This window comes from Anoplopoma fimbria, chromosome 18, assembly GCF_027596085.1.
Source record: "Anoplopoma fimbria isolate UVic2021 breed Golden Eagle Sablefish chromosome 18, Afim_UVic_2022, whole genome shotgun sequence".
Classification (NCBI taxonomy): domain Eukaryota; kingdom Metazoa; phylum Chordata; class Actinopteri; order Perciformes; family Anoplopomatidae; genus Anoplopoma; species Anoplopoma fimbria.
Window position 1 is genome coordinate 15,558,152 of NC_072466.1, and position 22,644 is coordinate 15,580,795.

The 22,644-nt window shown below is 37.3% G+C and overlaps 1 protein-coding gene across 6 annotated transcripts in view; it reads left to right on the forward strand.

The window, feature by feature from the left end:
• Positions 1-22,644, forward strand: part of LOC129107470 (DNA (cytosine-5)-methyltransferase 3A-like) — a 50,624-nt gene that overhangs the window by 11,792 nt on the left and 16,188 nt on the right. For 3 of the 6 annotated variants that reach the window (XM_054618964.1, XM_054618965.1, XM_054618966.1), the window contains exons 4-8: positions 6,311-6,434; positions 6,828-6,865; positions 6,997-7,113; positions 21,396-21,599; positions 22,114-22,272. In XM_054618964.1, coding sequence (XP_054474939.1) covers positions 6,311-6,434; positions 6,828-6,865; positions 6,997-7,113; positions 21,396-21,599; positions 22,114-22,272 — 642 coding nt within the window. Of the gene's footprint in view, positions 1-4,168; positions 4,434-6,310; positions 6,435-6,827; positions 6,866-6,996; positions 7,114-14,175; positions 14,248-21,395; positions 21,600-22,113; positions 22,273-22,644 lie in introns of those variants that run through there. The other 3 variants (XM_054618967.1, XM_054618969.1, XM_054618968.1) reach the window with 3 other exon arrangements.

The window sequence follows — 22,644 nt, forward strand, 5'->3', positions numbered from 1 at the left end:
GTGCAGGCGAGCAGGTCTGATCACGCTTTGATGTCTGAGCTCTGACAAGGGAGGCGAGATAAATGTGGGTCTTGTCTCACACACACACACACACACACACACACACACACACACACAAACCCACATCCACATGAACACGCTTTGTGAACATATACAGTAACACACATACGGCTGCAGATAAAACACACATGTCACATGCTACCAAAGGTCTGCGTGTTCGTAAATGGTGTTTGTTCTGCATTACAAATAGTCGCACCATCAATCATAGTAGTATAGTTTTAGTAGTACTTGTACCAGTAGTAAAAGATGTAGTATTACTAGAATTATTAACCTAGCACCTATAACCAGCAGTAGTGGTAATATTGTTATATTAGTAAGGTAAAAGTATAGCTGTAGTGGTGAAAGTAGTATTATCCATTGTAGTTGTTATTGTAGTAACAGTAGTATTGGTACTAGTGATAATATTATTGATAGAAGCATAATGCTGGTTGTAATAGCATGATAGTAGTAGTAGTAGTAGTAGTAGTAGTAATACCAGTCATAGTGGTTATATACATGTAGCAGTAGTAGCAATAGCAGTAGTTGTATAATAGTAGTGGTACAGCAGTAGGAGTAGGACTGCAATAGTAGCAATAGTATTAAAATAAGTAATAGTAGTAGTAGTAGTTGGTAATGTCTTTGCAGTTGTTGTCGTAGTAGGGTAGTAGTAGTTGTAGTAGTAGTAGACATTTTAGTCGAAGTAGCAGCAACGATAGTAGTGTTATAGTAATAGTAATCGAAGTAGTATTACAAGTAGTAGTAGCAGCAGTTGTAGTTGTAGCAGTCGTTGTAGTAGTGTTGATCACAGCACAATATTGGTTTTAATAGAATTATAATAGTATATGTAGGAGTATTAATAGTAGTGTTGCTACTAGAATAAGTACAACAATAGTAGTATTAGTAAAAGTTTTTGCCGACGAGGTTCTGAAGTACCTCGTACAACCCCACTTAAAAAAATCAAAACTATCCCTTTAGCATTTATAGTATGGCTGTATTATTACATCTAGTAGTTGGGGAACAGACAGGAGCCTCCTGCCCATGAACACACACACACACACACACACACACACACACACACACACACACACACACACACACACACACACACACACACACACACACACACACACAGTGGAGTGCATCCAGGAATAGAGCCATTGTGTGGAGCTCAGGGTGGAGCTGTCAGTGACACTAACTATAGAGAGCAGAGAGGGAGGGAGCCTCACTTTCTCTGCTTCTCCCACTTGTTCAGCTCTATCACAAGTAATCTCACACACACACACACACACACACACACACACACACACACACACACACACACACACACACACACACACATACATTTACCCAGATATACTTGTCGGAACACATATTACTACAGTAATGGTGAAATTTTCACGCATAAATGGTTTAGCTTCAGGGTCCTTAACTATTACGAGCTTCTTTCCTTTTTCCTTTCATGCTCTTTGCTTCTTATTTTTTTCTGGCAGCTGTTTAGGTTTTGTTCTTTTTTGCTCACTCACAGCACTATAAGTTAGATGCCGGTCACTTCCTCTTTCTTCTTTTCTCGCTTTCTTTTTTTGCCACCAGAACCATGTGTGGTGCAGCTGGTGGTTTTTTTATGAATGTGTGAGTGCTGTGCTTGCATTACAGTAGGACTAAAGAGATATATTTGGGTAACTCTCCCACCATATATGTAGCCTTAATGCTTTTACATGAAAATCCCCTCGCAGCCTCATTAAGTTATGACGTCAACTAATATAAATAATGAAACTTTGTATGCACCCTTATAACTAGTTGCTATCCAGAGTAAAGCTAAAGTAGAATTAATGGAGCTGTCATGTGAAACCTGAGATCTTAGGCGTGACTTGACTTTTGAATTGATCTTGGCATTTATGCAGCTCAGTCTGGTTTCTTTGGTGTTTTCTGTTTTCCACCCAAACCTCAAAGGTCACGGAGACATGCTGGAAATCGTGAATGTGTTTGCAGTGTGACAAATGATTTCACAACTTGGGGCTGGCACATAAAAATTAACTGTTTTGGGTTAAAAGAAGAGCTTTGATTTTACAGCTAATGCAGCAAGTAACCAAGCTTGTGATGAGGTTCTGTACTAACCAGCTTAAATGTCTTCTACTATGTTACAAACTACACAGATTAAAATTTCTAACAGATCACTCACCTCAGGTTGTTGAGGAAGTCGGATTATTCCAAAGAATGTAAACACTTTTATCAAATCATTACCTTTATCCAGGTTTTCAAAGTAATTTAACATATAATTCTATAAAAGTAGTTGGATAAGATTTGATCTTGTGCATTTTTAAGAGTTTCTAGCCTTTTCTCTGTTATACGCTATCTTTTGTCAATAGAGTGTCTGATTGTGTCAAAGAGAACAAAAACTTGCCATTTTTTAAGCTTCCAGATCATAACTCAACATTAAATAAGTGCTTTTAATTAAGGCAGCTGCGCTTAAAGGTATTTGACGGTGCTGTTTCAAGAGAAGTTTGTTGCCAATAAAAGCTGACCAATTAGAGTGATTGAGATTGTTACTAATTGATGCATAAATCAAACATTTATAAAACATTTTAAACTTATACTTATTCCTTATTTAACAGCTGTTCTTTTTTATTGTCATGTAATTAATGTATACTTTTATGGGGATTCAGCCAGCATTTGAAAATGAGTGTACATGGTGTTTAAAAAAATCTTGTTATGTCTCATATTTTCTTCTTTCTATTGTTCTGTTGTTCACACAGCTATCTTGGGCTGTGAGGCATCACATAATAGAGACAAGAATCAATAACAATGGTTGGTTTTAGACCTAAGAGGAACACCTCTTAGTAAAAAACTGTACAATTCATCAGCAACACAAACTGCAGCCTCCAAAACCACCATACAGTTGTCAAAACAGTTTCAACAAAAACTGAATTTTTTTGTTGCAGGACTGTTGCATCAGACTACCTTATGTTAAGCTTAGGGTACCTGATGTATTGGAAACTATGAGTAGCTAAGTAAAGATTAGTTTACGTTTGCAATGTCCGTACCTCCCTTTTTACTCTTTGGAGATAATCATACTTTTGTAGACTACGCAAGGAAATGTTTAAAAATAATAATTAGTGGTAGCAATCTTTAGGCAAATGCTTAATGAACTTGTTTGTGATTTTTCACCACTGTTAGGTAAGGTTGCAGGCTTTATCATTAATTGCGTTTGAGAAGTTATTTTATTAATAGATAGCTTGAAAACTCAGTTAATCTAACAGCTAGTGATAGCTACTTCTGCCAACATGGCCATAGCAGCTATCCCTAGTAATACAACAGTGTTAGCTAGTGAAACCGAAGCAAACAAAGGACAGCAAATGAAAATATGTAAAGTGTAGTATGTAGAAGTATTGAGCTTTAAGATGCCGCATGCGATAGAAAATGTTGCAGAAGATAACATTACTATTCCTGTAGAGGATGCTGTGTTTTTGTCTGACTGGCACTAATGGAAAGCAGGACACGGTTCAAACTGAAACATGTTTAGTTTCAACATCATGTCATGTCCAAAACACAAGATTCACGGCTGCTGTGATGTGAACTACTAATGATAGAACATTCTGTAAAACATATTTGGTACCTCCATCTGTGACATTAGGAACAGCTACTAAACATTTTGCCTTTTATGCATTTATTTGCTATATTAGGACAGTGGGACTGCTTATTTTATTATTTTTGGTGCTCTATTGTTTTATTGTTTGCTATATCCTGTTCCATCTTCAGCCTCCCTCTGGGCATCATCAAAGTTTCATCCAACCTCAAAACTGCGCTTGGTTGGATTGCTCTGAGTCAGTAGAGTCAGGTACTTTCCACACTGTCATTCAAGATGGAGGTTAGATGCTGAGCGAAGAGGAAGTGAGGAAGGAGTTGTGAAAGGAGGTGATGGTAACATAAACCACCAGCATACATGCAGGAGATACTGTCGGTGTCTGTGTGTGACAGTATCAGTTTGCTTCGTCTAAAAATCTTTAAGTTTAATTCTCTCAATACAACTTTGAAGCTGCATTAAGCAATAGCTTTTATAGTCACCCTAAATTAAATGAAATGACTCTCTGTCATGTGAATCTACACTTTAGTCTGCAGCCGCATCCAGGACATAGTTTTGGTTCACCGGCCCAAATGAAACCCAACAAACGCACGTGCTCTCACAAAAGGAAGTGTACATCTGGCTCACACAAGCCGGCTGTACAGTTTCTGTTTGGCGGGAACTGACGGAGAGGGCAAGTGGCCTGAAGAAACGTCGAACATATAGCAATGCAAAGACATCCAGATATTTTTCTCAGGAGCTGAATTGAATTTACATTCGACATGTGGCCAAAAAGATGACTGCAAGTCCAGATTCCTCTGTTTCTGCTGAATGTGTAAGTAGTCAGTTGTTTGCTTAAAAGTTAGCCGTAGGAGCTGATGTAGTGTCAAAATAGTTTTGCCTCATGCTGTAATGGTAAAATATTGCTTAATGCAGCTTTAACTTCGGGGCTAAAACAATAAATGTTTAGGCCACGTGTTCACATCAAAGACACTGGAAGTGGTGCACTCTTTTTAATTTAATGTAAAGAAACTTCCATCTTAATTCATACCATTATTTTGATTGTTTTATGTGCACAGCTTTAAGATTCGTGTGAGCTAATTTATTGCGGCGATTAGGTGTGCAAATTTTTGTTTTCTAAGCTGCTGGTTTATTTTGTGTAATTTTACATTGATTTTTACAACTTCACTTAAGTGGTTGAATTTAGTTTAATGCTTTGATTTATTTATACAGAAAGTGTATTATATGTTTCCTGCAATTTATTGAGATTTATGCATAAAATGCGATAAATATAAAGTCAAGTCACTTCACTTTGTTTCAATGTTTTGTTCCACCTTTACACATATAAAACATTTGCTTGATGATAGTTGATAGAGACTTAGTAGTAATCTCGTTTTTATGTAGAGAATAAGATTTTTAAATCAGTGTGTTCTACCAGCTCTGTAATACTGTAAAGTGCATTGTTGTAAGCTAAAAACACAAAAATGAACTTAAGACCTGAAGGGCTGTACTGTCATCTATATGCAGACTGGAGACATTAAAACACAGCTGCCTTTAAGAGCTGGTTCCTCCATTAACTTTCAGATCTGGGTTGAGGCAGTGGCAAATAAATGGCCTTTTACATGCACATAGCTATTTACAATTGTTTCGCAAACGGGCAAGCAAGCATTAAAGCAAAATATAAAAATTCTCTGATGTTTTGGGCACTAAAAAAAAAATCATCCAATGTCTCAAAACGTTGCTCTTGTTTGAGCACTCAGTTGTAAAAGTGGGCTCTGGTGTAGTAAAGTTTGTCCAAAGGCCCTTTTAAGTCCCCTTTTTGTGTTCTCTGCCTTTTAACAGGCCTTCTCACCTGCTCATTACAGCCTTTGTGGGCTCGTTAGCACTAGCTAGCGTTAGCGTAGCCTTATAGCTTGACATTTACCCCAGCTTTCCACTTTCTAACTACCCATCTATACAATCCGTTGGCCTGTCAGCCACATGCACATAAAGATCCGGCTGGCCTCTCAGAGCGGACTCTTGATTAGAGTTTAGCATCATTAATGCTGGTGAGCTAATGGATACACCATTGAATTAGAGGCAGGAGTATACACAGGGGATTGTTTGAGTGCATAATTAAACATCTCAATATTTTGCAGTGTCAGTACAATACTTCTGTCTGAAATGTATGAAATTGTAAAACACAACTATTTTTATTTTCTAAAGCTAGTTAGTAAGATATTATTTTATATTTTATGTAATTTTAGCATCATTTAGCAAAAGGGGTTTCTCCCACATGTGCTCAATAATCATTAGCACGGTTAACGACATCAATAGCACCCCCCATCTCATCTCATTAGTGTGTGTTTGTGTGTGTGTTAATGGGAGCTTGGGGGTGTTTATTATTACTGATCCAATGCAGACACACTCTGCTGGACTTACCTGCTCTGCATAGTACTAACAAGCGCACACTAATAGGTATGTGCTTGTATTGCAGTAGCTCTTTGATTGTGTGTGTGTGTATGCATGAGTTTTATGTGTGTGTGTGTGTGTGTGTGTGTGTGTGTGTGTGTGTGTGTGTGTGTGTGTGTGTGTGTGTGTGTGTGTGTATGTGTATAAGGCCTGCGCTTGTGTGTGTGTGTGGTTGTAATGTCTGTGGAGTCCTTTGAAGAGTCCAGACGAGGGCCAGCAGCAGTTTTCTCAGACCTAGACTGTGCTCCGTCTGTTTCCCAGGAGATGGCGACCTCTGACCCCTGTGTAAACGCCCCCCCAACCCCGCCTGAGGAGCCGGAGCCCTCCTCCTCCCCTCGCAAGAAGCGCGGGCGTCGGAAACTAGGGCAAACCGGGAAGAATAAGGGTATAGATTTAATACAAAGTCATATAATTCTTAACATAATATGACTTTGACCATATATACAGTGATTAAAAGTTCTTATTTTAATATACAGAAGCCTTTGATGTACAAAACAGCTAACTTACTGACATTTTAGATGCTTTAAGGATGTGAAAATTGACAATCATGCTGTGTCTAATTTATATTGAAAAAAGAATGTCCTGAAGAGGACTTGTTGTCAGTTTACCTGCAATGTTAATAGTCAAGTAACGCTCAGATTGCAGTGATTGAGGGCATGTCGACTTTAAATATGGATGCGGGAGCAAAGTGATGGAAACCATGACTTTACCTCCTCATTAAACCTCTTGTTAAATCTGTACAAATGGACCATTTCCTGTAACTTTTCTTCTCCTGCAGACGAGCCAGACGACAGAAACTGCGACTCCCCCAAAGAGGTGAGAAAACCAGTTGATACCCTTCTTCTGATGTCTGTTTTTTAACATTAAAAAAAATGCCCTTTCATAGTACAAGCAGATTTTAGTGAAAGTATTTAACAAAAAATAATTCTGTGTGTATGTATGTGCAGGTTGAGACTGGCAGGCTGCGGAGGAGGCCAGTACCCAGAGTGACTTTCCAGGCTGGAGATCCGTACTACATCAGCAGGAGACAGAGAGAAGAATGGCTCAGCCGCTGGAAGATGGAGGTGGGAGAGAAACAGGTCTCTGTCTGTGTGAATTTAAAGCTACAATAAGTTGGGGGCTTTTATATTGGTTGGAGCCCAATCAGAATAAAACGCCTCAAGTTAACACATTAACCAGATTAAACTGGGCCGGTTCGAAAGATCATCATTTTTCATGTAAACACTCCTGATTGCGTTTGTTTTTTAATGTCTTTTGAATTGGATCTTTAGAAAGGGGCTTTGTGTTGTTAAGCAGCTAAAATACAGGAGAAGCTGCTTTTTTTTTTTTGCTCTGTGTACTACTGAGTAGTCAAGTTAGTCTTTGGCAATATTGCTAAAAAATGTCATCATTAGAAGTAAAATTGATTGTGTAAGGGTACTCAATATATGCTGTTTTTTATTTTTATTTTTGTTAAATGTTCATTTTAAGCAAATAAAATGAGAGAGCAGTCATACTGATAAACCACTGAAGAGTATTTGCATTATCTAAACAAATGAGATGAAGCCTGCAAGCTAGTTCAGTGGACTATGCTCACATTACATACTTTTATCACTGCAACGTATATCTCCACTGCACACATTAAATCATGGCTGTGTTATGATCACTCGTTTGCTGCCGGCTGCCACACTGCACATTTTACATGCAATCTATTCTTGGCTGACTGAACTAAGTCTTCAGAGAGAGAAATTAAACAGTCATGGTATCTACAGGTTTTGATACGTCTTAAAAAGCATTGAATTCAGTTTTCGAAAAAGAATAAAAGGCCCTAAAAAGTATTACATTGAATTTACAAAAGTCTTCATATTTTCTTGCTTGCCATATCATGTTGGTTATGACATGTTTTTGTATCAGATTGCTATCAGGAGACATGACACACCAGTAAACTGAAAGTGGTATTGTTCTGCCACTCGATTGTGAACACAAGAGGCTGTTCAGTTCTTTTTGGTGGAATTTCAGTCAGCACCATCAGAACTGAAGAAAACATTCACACTGTTAGCTACAAACCAAAGACATCTGATAATAGTTTTTATCAACCATGTGATCATTTTTGATTTAACTGCACATTTTAGCACAATCTTTGAGGGGTTTTTCATTCTTCCTACCTGTAGAGTTTATTTGTTTACACTTAAAGGGAATAGACACACAGCTGGCAGGTGATAGATGTGTGTGTTCTTTTGATTTCATTGGCTTTTTGCATTGACATTTACTCAACACTCGTTACAGTGAAGTGACATTGAAAGTGAAATGGTGCTTTGCCTTTGAGTGGCTGTATTGCACCATTTGTCTTTTTTAAAAGAATTTGACATTGGTTGATCTTGGCGTGCATTGCCCTTGAGTGCATCAGTGGTACATTTCAGTACTTTATCATTGCTATAAATCAGTGGTTCCCAAACATTTTATCCGCCACAGCTCAGTCAGAAGACTATAGCTACACTACCATTGAGGTCATATCCTCGGTGATATTCTGATATTTGTGTCTCACTAGACTAGAATTAAATATCTCAAAAATTAATTATAATCTAAATTAATTAATTTGAGTTGTTTGGGGATTCAGTACTCTCAACCAGAATTGCATATTATATAATTGGCAGCAGCAGGCGGCTGTTTTCAGCGAGGAACCATGTTTAAACTACTATACACTACTTGCTTAGCACCAGACAGCAGACAGTGGCAAAGTTAGCGTCTAACCTGTGAACATAGTGGAGCATTTAGCAGCTAAAGAGCCAGATATTTCCCTCAGTAGTTGGTGGAGACCAAAAACAAAGCTAAAAGAGAGTTAATATTCAATTACCATTTATCAGGTGGCCAGATGACACAACTGCAAATGAATACAAATGTTTTTGCATGTTTATAATCAACTGTTTACAAACAAGTACAAAAGTACTACTTAAAAGGTGATAATATGTCAGTGCTGGATAACAGATTGTTCTGCAAAAATAATCAGTTATTATTAGTGAATATACTATTCTGTTATTTGTAGCCCGGTTTATGCAGCAGAGCAGAAACCTAGCTCCCCCCTTAGGCCCTTGTGTTCTCCAGTTAGAAGATGACGCACACGCACACCTACGTGCTTTTCTGGGTGCCACTTTTATGTTTGAAAGGCATGACGGCTCGCTCGGCTTGCAGATGTGCTCCCTTTATCAGTCTGGACGGATTTTAGCTACCTTATATTGTATCCTGTCATCTGATAGAAACTTGACATTGTTCAACATCAACATGCATATTAATCAGCAGGCCTATATGACAAAAATACCAGAGAAAATACATCATTATTTATTTTATTCATTTTTTTTATAGTTTATGTAGCATAAGCATATGATTTCGTTATAGCTTGTTACTGACTACTTTGCAAAGAAAAATAAAACCATGACAAAGATTGGTTTGCCTTACGAGGGCATATATAGCAAAGGGCAATGTGAGTAATTTCACCCCCACTGTGAGAAAGTATATGTCTGTAGATGCAAGTGAGTGCAAGCATGAGGATAAGGTAAAAGGGAAAGACGGAATGACTGAGAGAGACAGGATGTGTGTGTGTGTATGTGGGTGTGTGGTCATCTGAGTGAGAGAGAAAGTCATTCAGGTTGATTGACAGATGGCGTTGGCTGCAACACACAGGGACGTAGGAGTGTGTGAAGTAAAGTAAGAGAGTGTGAGAGGAAGAGAGAAGGCTGAAAGGCCAACTGATCATATGTGGCTGCAGTTTCCTCGTACTCTTGGTTTAAACTTGTTCTGTTGCTGTGTGTGTTTGATGGACACAACAATTATTATCAAAAGCAAAAGAAGCAGTTTTGGTTTGATCGAGGTGTCAGGATTCTTTCTACCCATTACCTTCAGTATATTTAGTAATTTATACATTTGATGTGCTGTCAACAACAGCTCTCCATTAGTTATTAGTTATAAGGGTTTATTAAACAAAACTGTTTACGGCACAAGCTGTGGTGAAAAGTTACTAAATAGATTTATTCATGTACAAATTCAAAATAATTTATACTTCTCCTCCACGACATCTCAGATGCAAATATTACGCACGTTTTATTCCACTTAAAGTTATCAGACAGCTTAAGTTACTTCTCAGATACAGTATGAGATGGTCCTTTATGGATTGAGAAAATTGTCGTACTTCTTAAGCTAAATAAACTTTTAAAAAAGCCTCTTGGATCAGCTTGAAAATTGACGCCACAAAGTTGAACATTTGGCTGTTTTTCTGAGCTCATGAAAAGTCGAAAGTTTCTTAAGATACATGTCTCTTACTGGACAACAATGCAATAAAAACATGATGATCTTGTAGAATATGATTCATTGCTGTAGAGTCATCAACCCAACAGTTTATAAATATGTAAAAATGGGCACAACCTGAACTATCTACAGCAGTACAATGCTACCGACACATGAAGGCCCTGATCAGGCAGTGTGTGTTTTGGCAACGATTGGCTGCTTTTTGTAATTATTTTCAATAAGAGTAAAGCGTTTTGTGCAATACTTTTGCTGAGCGCCTCATGTTTTTAGGCTCTATGCAACTCACGTTTTTGAATTCAAGGCATTCAGGGCAATCATGCCCTGCCCTTACTTTACGCTTTGTTTTACTTAATTAAAGTTTAATGCAGGACTTTTTCTTTTAGTGGAGAATTATCACAGTGTAGTGTTTGTACTATTTCTTAGGAGACAACACCAGCTTGTCTTCAGATTGTTGCATGAGCTGGAGTGAGAGAGAGAGAGACAGAGAGAGAGAGAGAGAGAGGTAGAGCATGTGTGACTTCCTGTCAGCACTATCTTCTTACATACTGACTCATCACCTACTTTATTCTCAAGATATATGTTCTTCATGAGTGCAATGAAAATTGGGTCAACGGTTGGTTCTTCTAATAACTGTGTATTAATTTGAAAGTAAGAAAGACAGGAAGAAAGGGAGGAAGTTTAACAATAAGGTCAATAAAGTGAGCAGAAAGGAAAATAGGAGCACAGAAACAAATCTATAAAATAAAGGAAGGAAGTGCAAGAACAGGAGGGCAGCTGAGGAAGAAGTATTCAAATCTCTCTCTTAAGTGAAAGGACCATACATTAATGTCATAATACTAACAAGTTAAAGTCCAGCCTTCAAAATCATACTTATGTATCAAAAATATACTTTAAATATCAAAGTTAAAATACTCATTCTGCAGAACAATGGCCCCTTTAATTTATATTATTAATTATGAAATTATTGCATGTTAATACTGATGCATCAATGCTTAAGCAGCATTTTAGTGTTGTGGCTAGACATTTTGAAGGTCTGTATACTTGTGGTTCCCAACCCCCTCAAGGGGTCACAACATAAATCAGAGGGGTCGTGAGATACTTAGTGGGGTAGGGAAGAGAAAAAAACAAAGTTCTGCTAATCATTTTTGGACTTTTTTCAATTTTTTTTGTGAAATATTGGATAATTTGACCTCTTTTGACATTACACAATATTTGAAATTAAATTCTCTCAGAAGTTTAGAGGGTGTTCACACAACAATGGCCTCAAATAGACCGTTTTTTTACAACACGTCAATAGCCATAATGATTGTGAACCGTTGGTTAAATCTTCAATGGTGCATTATATTTTATAAGTGCATCATGACATTTGTGTGATCAGAGAATTATCTGCTAATTTAACTGAGAAATTCAAACAAACCAAATCAAAGCAGACAAGAGAAAAATGAAGGTAGAAGAGAAAATGTAAAAAAACAAGGCAAGAGACTTAACTGAGATGTAAAGCCAGCTAAGAGACAGATACTGACAACGTGAGGGAGTGGAAGTAGAGAAAGAAAACTGAGAGCAAGTGTGTGCACATGTGTGTGTACTGAGAGAGAGAATGAGGTGAAATCAGTGACTGAGACAGAGGTTAACCAGTTCCAGGTTTCTGCCTGCCTGTGTGTGTGTGTGTGTGTGTGTGTGTGTGTGTGTGTGTGTGTGTGTGTGTGTGTGTGTGTGTGTGTGTGTGTGTGTGTGTGTGTGTGTGTGTGTGTGTGTGTGTGTGTGTTGTGTGTGTGTGTGTGTTTTGCTCTCTGTCAGTTGAATTGCAGCCAGCTGTTAACACCCCCATCAACATCCCATCTCAGTGCTGTCTGAAGAAACCTGGTACGCTCCAAAAAGCCTTTTCCAATTTTGGGATGAAAAAAATCTGGCATCTTTTCCCTTCATGTCTAAAGTTACAGCCAAGAAAATAAATAGTAAGTACCGAGGCTATAGTGTGCTGTGTATATTAAAGGGTGGGCTTTTTCTTCTCCCTTTAGAAAAAACATTGCCTTAACTTAATTTTCAGCTGATTTAATTGGGCAATTCACACACAGCGCACGCTCTCAGATGTGACGTTGTTTTCACCTCTAACCACTCGGTATGATGTGCTGAACGGCAGTGTAAGTCAAGACACTTAGTCTCTGAAACTTTCTGTCATAAGATCTGATCAATGTTGAACTAGCAAATAAAGGCACCCTTACTTTTTTAACAAAAAACGTTTCAATTTAGAATTTCACCAAAATGCATTGTAGGTATCTTTGTTTACATCAGCTAGTAGTGATTTAGTGTTTACATCATCTATTGAGTGTTTTAGGGCTGCAACCAACGATTATTTGTATTACTGATTAATGTTCTGGTTGATTATTCTTGTTTTATCCATAAAATATCAGAAACTAAAGAGAAATATGTGTTATTTCTCAGAAGGTGACACCTTCAGATTTATTGTTTGGTCTGACAAACAGTCCTAACCCCTTAAATATTTTATAAACTGTCAAATACTATAAAGAAAAAGGGCAATTTATCACATTTGTGAATCCTACTCCTACCTACTTTGATATTTTTGCTTGAAAAGTGACTAAATAGATTGATCATTTGTTAAAATGTTTCGATCAGCTCATAGATTAATCGACTAATTGTTGCAGCTCTAGTTACAAGCCATGTAATTAATAAAGTCTTCTAATCCTAACTCCACATTACTAATCTTGCTCCTCTAGGCGTGAACGCCTTTTTAACAAAACCCTCAATCAACCCTCTTCCTTCAAGAGCACCAGTGATGGTTTATTGAGTGCATCCCAAAATGTACCCATTGAGCACGCCACTATTTTTGTACACTAAATGGTAACACAATAATCCACCCCTCCATGTAGCTTCTTTATTCACTATTGTTCTACATTAAAAAGGAATTAAATTATGACCTATAATGTGAAAAGTATTAATTCCAGTTTTGAACCCACAGAAAATGATCAACAACTCTGCAACTATGCAGCTCTTTTAAGCTCTTTAAGCTCATTGTTGTGGTTTTACTCTTACAGCCTTATTTCCGGAAGCAGAGTGTCGATTATTTGATACTCAGGTGAAAAGAATTATGACTCCAAGTGAATGCTAATGTTGCCTTTTGACCTCTTTGTGAACATTACATCTTTTATATGTCAAGCTTTCGTCTTTGTCAGCTTGTTTTGGAGTTATTCTGACCTCTAGTGGCCAAAAAAAGTTAATTCTAGCAGCTGTAAATATTCTTTTCAGGGTACTAACAGAAAAGATTAAATGTTCCTCTTCAGTTCATATATTCAGTATAAAGACATTCCGTCAGTTTCACTCTGTTTTCCTTTCTGTAACTCTAAACTGCCTCATGTGACACGCTGTGAGGTCCTGACCCTAACACTTCCAATTGCCTTGTCAACTCGGAGGCTTACCTAACCTTTGACCTCAGTGCACGTACACACCCCTATGCACACACATGTAAACATTAGACCTGGATTTGTGTTTGTGTGTGTGTGTGTGTGTGTGTGTGTGTGTGTGAGAGTGTGTCATCATCACCCTTAAACCCCCGGGGCTACCAGACATAACTCCACACCACCACTCGCTGTGCATGTGTGTGTGTGTGTGTGTGTGTGTGTGTGTGTGTGTGTGTGTGTGTGTGTGTGTGTGTGTGTGTGTGTTGTTGAAGTTCATCTAAACATCTGTTAGGTGAAGGATCCAGTGCATCTCACTCTTCAGTGCTGTGGCCAATCAGTAGAGAGGGAGAGGGCAAAGAAGGCTTAAAGGCAAGTTTAGTCAAGGAGACACATTTAGAGAGGAAGAGGTGGAGGAGGTGAGAGAGAGAGAGAGAGAAAGAGAGGCAGACGGAGAAAATGGCAGAGAGAAAGAGACCCAGGGAGGAAGGGTTGCATGTCCGGCATGTAAGTTATTTTATTTTCTCTTACATGTGTGCACATTTTGCAGAGAATTCTTGTGTGTGAGAGAATGTGTGGTGTAGTTTTTAGTTTTTTTTAAACAGGAAGTGTAGCAAGCTGTTTCTGTCAGCAAGAAGTTTGTTTTTTATGTTTGCTGAAGTAAAATGGTGTTAAATTCAGTTTTTTTTATGCTTTCTGGTGGCTTTATAACAAGTGCATGAACAAAAGATTTGAAAGAGATTTTAAGAGAGTTTGATTTTTTTTGTTTACTTCCTTCTTTGTTTGTTTGTTTGAGGGGAGACATAAGCTCAGGTAAAATAGTAAAAAGTCTTTCCCATTAATCCAATGGCAGCAATGACATGCAAATTAATTATTCATATGTAAACCATCTAACACCCACCCAACCTTTTAGTGTTGCTCTGACAAAATGGCATGCCAAAGATATATCAGCTAATCACTCAGGATCTGTGTGGGCTAAATTCATGGTTGTATCTTTAGAATTTTCTCTGAGTGTAGCATGCTACTGCTAGAAAAAACACAGTGTAAGACATTAGGTCCCAACCTTTTTGGCTTTTGACAAACAAAGCAACCTCTACTCCACCAAAGAAGTAAAATATTTCAGTTATTTACAAAAAAAAGCAGAGATTAGAGGAGTCTTAAAAATAAGCAAAAATAATGTTGCCAAAATTACGTAAAAAACAGAACATTTGCCTATTTGCATTGGCACATCTTTGTAAAGTATTTAATGCCCTCTGAAAATTTGGATACTGCTTGGTGATAATGTCAACATAACATGACATATTATTTCATATTTCTGCTCATAACAGCACACAAAGAACAAAGGATGCGGTGCCACTGCTATAAATACAAAACCGTAAAATTATAAGATAAGATAAGATAATCCTTTATTAGTATAAAGCTGCACGGTTAACAAATGGTTTTGTATTATTATTTGTTGTTTATTTTTTATTTATTTTATGACAAGATGCCTTTTTTATCTGTTTTCTTACTTTGTTTGAGAAAGCCAAAGGCTTGGTTTTGTCCTTAAAACAGCCATAAGACACTTGTTGTTTAGTCTGGAAAGGCATGTGAATGTCCTTCTTATATGATGACAATTAGAAAATAACACCAGGCCATCAAATCATTATGCTACAGTCAGGTCAAAACATGTTTTTATTGTCCTTAAACATTCATCAGACAGACGTTGTTTGGTCCGTTTCATTGTAAGAGACCCCCGGAGAGAAAACCGATGATTGTGTTCCTTAAATGTGTCCCACGGCTGCGATCAATGCTAATGAAGGAGCAGTCCCTTGGTGTGTCGCCTATTGACAATGTGAGAGAGGGTCTTAACTGCGCTCTTAATCGTTCTATGTGTGTTGGAGTGAGTTTATAGAGCAACGTTGGGTTCATCTCCAGGTCAGGGTCAGTCACGCTCATAAAGGGGGGTGTGGTTTTTGGAAATGGCTCATTGGCGAGGTCGTTGGGTGAGGGGTCAGAGGTCAAGGGGGCGGCACTAAGAGTGAAAACACTGACCGGGCCACGGGGTTCATCAAAGTTCAAAGTCGTAACTCACAACATTACAACCTCTCTCTGTCATTCTGCCCACCTCAATTTTCTGTTCACTTTTCTGTTCTGTTTACTTTAAAAAATATATATTTTACCTATACGTTTCAACCAACAAAAACTCTTGCTCACTGCTCAACAATCTGTATCTGTATTTGCACATATGTTGGCCAATGAGAAAGACGCTATTGTAGTACAGAAATGCCAAATATACAGTACGTGAGAGATAATTTAGCTTACATCATAGAGAAGAGCGTTTTAGTCTTGATCACAATACTTCAATAACCATAAAATTGAAATATTCCAATAACTACCAAATAAATAGATCAAACTTAAGGGATTCTTATCTTTTTTCGCTTATGTTACTTTTTAAAAAATGGGCGTGTTAAAAATCTGTCATATTGTTTTTTGTTCTTTTTTAACTATAATATATCAATGTTAGTATCCAGTATTTTTAGAACTTCTAAAACTAATTTGAACAGATTTGTATAATCATACAAATGCAGACATCATTCAGTGTTTCTTGCTATTTAAGTCTGCTATGCTCTTCATAATGTTTAATGATTTAAAGAGTATTTATTAACTGAGTTTGAAGGCAACTACAGAAGCATCTGATGTGCACAAATCAGAGGAAAGGATCATATAAATCAGACACTAAGTAGTTGTAGTATGTAAAAGGCTAGTAGGTCATGTGTTTTTGCTCAGTACTAGATTATCTTTTCCTTTTTTATGTTATGGACAAGAACATGAGACAAGTAGATGTCTGAATAGTTTTTAGTATCAGGCAACGGTTGAGCATGGTTGCCTGTAATTTGGCTTTATGTCCAATCGGATTTTGCACTCAGTATTTATGAAACTGACTTGATTTATGGAGGCCATGCTTTGTGGGACGATACTTTAGCTTTGAATGTTACAGCTCCTTACAGTAAGTCTTTATTTTGCTCTGTGTGCACTTGTTGATTTGTGTGAATCATAAGCTTTTGTATATAGCAAGTAGTTTTAATTGCCATTATTGTTTCCTTCCTGGGACTTAATTACCCACACCAGTTCTAATTTAGATACTCATTAGCCACAATAGGTAGCAAACACAACATTTAAAAAAATGTTCAGCCCAAGAAACGTTCAGCAATGTAGCACAAGAGTTGAAGCCTAGAATGAGAAGCTGCAGAGTGGAAGACTTCCTTTTAAACTGCTGTCATCTGACCTAATTACTGTACTTTTAATAGGTTAGTAGGTTATTTAAAATCTCACTCGTTCTCCAGCTCAGTGTACATAATATTAAGGGAAACAGACTCTGTATTTAACAGGACACACTTTCTTTTTAGAATAATCTTAGTCTTCTTCTTAGTCTAAGAAACATTTTTAAAAGAGAAGAAAAAATAGACACCATTTTTGTAAATATCTGCATTTCAAATTGTGTAATTCGCACTGAAAAGTAATACTTTTATAATGCAGTCAGCCTAATATAAAGTATAAAAATCAGACAGAAGTAATAAGAGCAGCATGCTGTCGATTTTTTAAGGACCTCTCTTTGATGCATGTAGTTGACCCGCAGAGTGTTGCTTTCACAGAAACCGAGCAGATGAATACAGACTCGTCTGTCATCAGTGAGTCGCCAACATCCCTGAAAGCAGCAAAGCTTCCTGATGGAGTGTTTCCATCAGTTGATGTTGCCAAGCAACAAACACAGTTTCATCCAGTATGCAGGATTTTTGGGCTGTTATCTCGCAGCAATATGAGTCATGTCCAAGTCTTTCAATGAGACGATCCTGTCCAGATGCTGACAGAAATGATCAAATTTCCCCCACAACAACCAAGTGTGGGTGAGATGAAGTGAAATTTTAATAATTGCTGCAGGAAATCTTGGTCCCTGATGTTGCAAGTATGAATATTTACTCATTGTATGAAGCAAATAAGGAAAGAAACACTCAGCTGAAGCATTCAAAGGCTGTCATTTTAAAATGTATATGTAGAATTAATAATAAGTACATTAATAGATAATGATAGATATCTAAAAATAAGACAAAATAATTAAACTTTACAAAAGCAGCTGTTTTATAAACACAAGCCACTGTCATTTTCAACAGTTAATATGAACGAAAGAAACTTCCAGATTAAAATAAGTATTGTAATACCTTATTAGCACCAAATACAATGCTGATGTCACTTTGACTCTAAAGTTTATGTTAATAATATATATTTGCAACATCAAAATGTTTCCATAGTGTACCAAATCAAAAATATATACTGATTCTAGAGGGTACATACTTATCATAGTATACTGTTTAACAGTACATATACAAGCAATCAGATGTCAATCAAACAGCGACTTTGGGATGTGATTGACAATTAAAGAACACATACTATATAAACTATATATATATTTGTATAAATATATGTATATATACAAATAGACAACAAATACCATTCTTAAAATTGAATGCTTATTTATTTTTTTCAAATAAATTTCTCAAGCTGTTTTACCACAATCCACATTTCCTTTTGCTCCCCTTATGTCAATATAGTGTATCGTGCATTCAGTGTAATGTTAAGTATGCATTCTATCTAGTTTGAGTATACTTTCGGTTGTAACCTTTTGTACACATCACATACTCAAAAGCTGCTTACAGTTTGCATGAAGTATTGATTCACACAGACACAGTTTGGTCGTAGGAAGTAGAAATCCAGACTTCTCGCTCATCCCAGATGTTTTAGAAACTAGTGACGACACGTGGAGATTCCCTTACAGTGCACGCGTATGTGTGTGTGTTGGTCAGTGTGTTTGTGTGTGTGGTCTGTCTATGATCCGTGTAACAGGCTGATTTTATGAGGTCAGAGGTCAACAGGAGCGGGGGGGAAGAGTGAACTTGTAACCTCGAGGTCAAACGGAGGAGAGAGCTGTCACGACCCGACACTCTCACTTTTACTGTCTCACTTCCACTTGAATTTACGCCATCATCCCTCCTCTTCTTCACATGTTTATATCCTCCTTTCTGTTCTGTTTTATTCACGAGAAATTGTGTCATTCATTCAGTATGATAGGTCGTGGTTTACGGCCACAGCCGGAGTGGAAACCAAATTGTTATCTCTAGTAAGAAGACAAATCTTTTTAGGTCATGGATATGCTCTGGAGGAGTCGTGAGATTTTTACATCTGGGCCACAGTGAGATTCTTGCAGTGAAGTGAAGAACCAGTGAGGTCATGATTATTTTTAAATTTCGTCTCCTTCGAAGACGAGCGCTCGCTGCTATGTTGCTCTCTGAGCTGAACTTCCCAGATATCACTAGTCAATAAAACAATTATCAGCAGTACTATGAATTTCAGCTTTCAATGACAGTATAAAACAGTCAATAAAACAGGTTTATCAAAGGAATGTGAGTCACTGCAACCATAAGAGGCCCTTGAGCATATAGTCATAAGTGAACACAAAAAATATTAGGTCAATGGGTCAAGTTGTATGTGGAATAAGCTGTGGACAGACACACAAACACATGTACACATGACAGAACACATGATCTCCCCACAGGGTTGGCAAAGATAAATATTGTAGTTTTACTCTACAATAGTAATCAATTCACTTTGAGGGTAAAGACTGGACGCAGCTTTATCAAAAGGTAACAAAATAAATCTAATAGCACCTCTAAAGATTATTAATTAACATGTTTCATGCACTTTCCATGTTGTAACCTTCTATTTTTTGTACAGATTAAACAAACAACATATAGCATATTAATTATACAGCTTTGGACGTGGTCGGCTGAATTTGTCATCATTAAACAGAGCTAGCAGTTTCCCACTGTTTCCATTCTTTATGCTAAGCTAACTGGCTGCTTACAGTATATTTAACAGAATTAATCTGCCAAACTATTCCTTCAAGTACATTTTGTCGCTGATACCTTTGTATTGCTCATTCTACTTTGGTTAAATTTCCAATACGTCTTGCCACAAGAAAAAGAAATGTCATAAACGTGACACTTTAGGATAACTCAGTATTGTAGTATGACAAACCAGTAATAATGAAGAAGAACAGACTTCATGTCTTCTATTTCTGTATTTTATTCCTCAGTTTTTTTTACTCTTTCTCTCTCTGACGCTCTCTCTCTCTCTCTTCTGAACCCATTGAACTGCCTCCTCGCCGCGCCCTTTCTCCCCACTCACTTCCTGTTTGGAGGAACAATTAAAGGATTGTTCTTACAGCCCGGGGGACTGAAGCCTTGATCTAGAACAGTCACCACATCAGCCCAAAAGACCCACATAATACACAAATTATATCGGACCTCCTTGAAGGACAATGTTTGTGCTTGCAGACCAACAGGAGTAAAAACAAAAAGGTTGCGATGGATGAGCAACTTTTGAAGACACGCACATGAGGGGACGATGCCCTCAGACTTCCTTAAGTCAAATATGATCAATGACAAAAATGTGATGAGGACAGATTGTAGATGATATGACAGACAAAACAAACAAATTATTCAGTGTTGAAACTTTGCCTGTATCTCATTCTTTACCCATTTGGTGTTTGATAATTAAATGTTGGCACTATATTTACATGTAATTACAAACACATACCTGCAAATTAAATCACAGTTATAGTGTAGTTTGACTGTTTACATACATTAGATTCAATGAGATTCATAACACACTGTAAATACCCCTTCAACGAAACACAATTTACCATTCGATTTCATGAAACTAGTTGCTAAATAGCTACTTAAACTCTGTCCCATAATCAAACAAACTCGATTTGAGTATGGGATATCAAGTTTGTTTGATTGATTGAGCGATTGATTGATTTTTAGTAGAAGAGGAAGTTGTAGTTTTAATGGTATTTGTTTGGATGGCATCAACGATTTAGCCCAGCAGTTAATAATTGTATTTCATTATTAGTTTTTAGACTGATGTTTTCTATGCTTAACAAAAGTTGCCAGTGTTAAATTAAATATCTTTCCACTTTAAAGGTATTCATGGTATTTAATAACATAAACATGCAGATAAGTGGTAAATCCTCACGTTTGAGAAGCTCTCATAATTCTTTGGGTTCACTTGATAAAATACCTAAATGAGTCTTTATCATCTAACTGTATCAGGTCTGGTGGAGGAGGTTATTCAGTGTATGTGGAGGTGTTTTCCCCAAAAGGAAAATTTGACAAAAAGTCAGCCTGTTGAATGCAGGCAAAACTAACATAGTGCAGGAGTTCATAGTATGGCAATACAATAGCTTATGTCAAAACTGGCAAGTGACAAAGCAAGCATTTAATTATCAAATAATTTCCACAGATCAGAATAAATATTCACCACTTGAAATGAGAGTCAGTATGTTTATTTATTTATTTGTTTATTTAATTAATTTTCAAGTAGCTCATGGAGAATTAATGAGGAATTATTGCCTATTAAACTTGATTGTTTGTCCCACGGTGGCCCTGCTTGTGTGGCTTTTTATTGTCTTGTGCTTTAATTAACTGTATATGGCAGCAAAGAACAGGTTTAACCATTCTGCAATGATCGATATGCAATTCCCAAGCTGAAAATAGAAAATTCACATGCTAAAATAAAATAAATAAATAATGGCCTTTTTTTTTGTTTGTTAACAGGCAGAGCGACGGGCATACAGAGAGGCGGAAATGAGCATTATGGACGATCTATCGGAAGGCGGCTTTCAGAAGGAGGAGGAGTCAGCCAGCCCAGCCCCTCCCCCTTCACAACAACAGACAGCCCCCGCCTCACCAATAGTTGCCGTGACACCAGAGCCAGCTGCCAGGGGAGAACGTCCCACTCCCAGGGAGATAGAGTACCAGGTGATTAATTACTATTATTTTATTATTTTTTTCTAGAAGAAGTGTAAAAGTGCAAATTCCCTCAAAGTTAAAAATGAAAAAATAAAAATGTAAAGCACAAAAACTGAATTTTACAGTTTTGGCCTTGAAGAAATTGTTTCCTTTATTACATTAAACCTGTTAGACCCAAACATTTTGTGTAAAATGTTTAGTATGTAAGTGTGTTTAATTATTTGCAAATTGTACATTGCAACTAATGTACAACATATAAGTATATATATTTGGGGCATTACTGTTGTTTCTTTCTACATTTTTATATTAACAAGATGAACATTTTTAATCTTCGGACAGCTGAATCTTAAGTTATCAGAGAAACAAACTGCGCTTGTGTTGGCTGCAGCTCAGCTCACAGCCATTTTGGGACATCTTTTGTAACATAGAAGATTTGCCTAAGTCACTAACTGCTGAACTAGTCAATCATCTCATGCCATGTCAGGTTAATACTGGACTCACCTTGTTTTCTGTGTGCTAACAGGATGACCGGGGCTTTGGCATCGGTGTTCTGGTGTTTGGGAAGCTGCGAGGTTTCTCTTGGTGGCCCGGCAGAATCGTCTCCTGGTTGATGAGCGGCCGAAGTCGAGCTGCAGACGGAACTCGCTGGGTGATGTGGTTTGGGGACGGCAAGTTCTCTGTGGTGAGTAGTTTTATTGGGGAACCCCCTAAATTAAATGATCAAATAATGGCACAATGTGTGTTGAATCACCATCAAAGTGAGGTCATTAGCTAAGTAATTTGGCTTTTTAATGCAGTATCTTAATGTCTCTATCACCACGAGCTCCACGATACTAATTCTATGCTTTTATAGAAACCAGAATACTGTCCCATTTAAATAAGCTTATGAAATAAAATGCTACTTGTATTCCTCTTTTAACAGCTCAGTTTTAATTTAACGCGTCATTTGTTCTTAGCAGAAACATAATTTACCAGATTTGATGTTTTACTTTAATATGATATAAGATGACCTTGTTTTTTTTCTTATGCCTTTTTAAAATTGGAATTTAGAAAC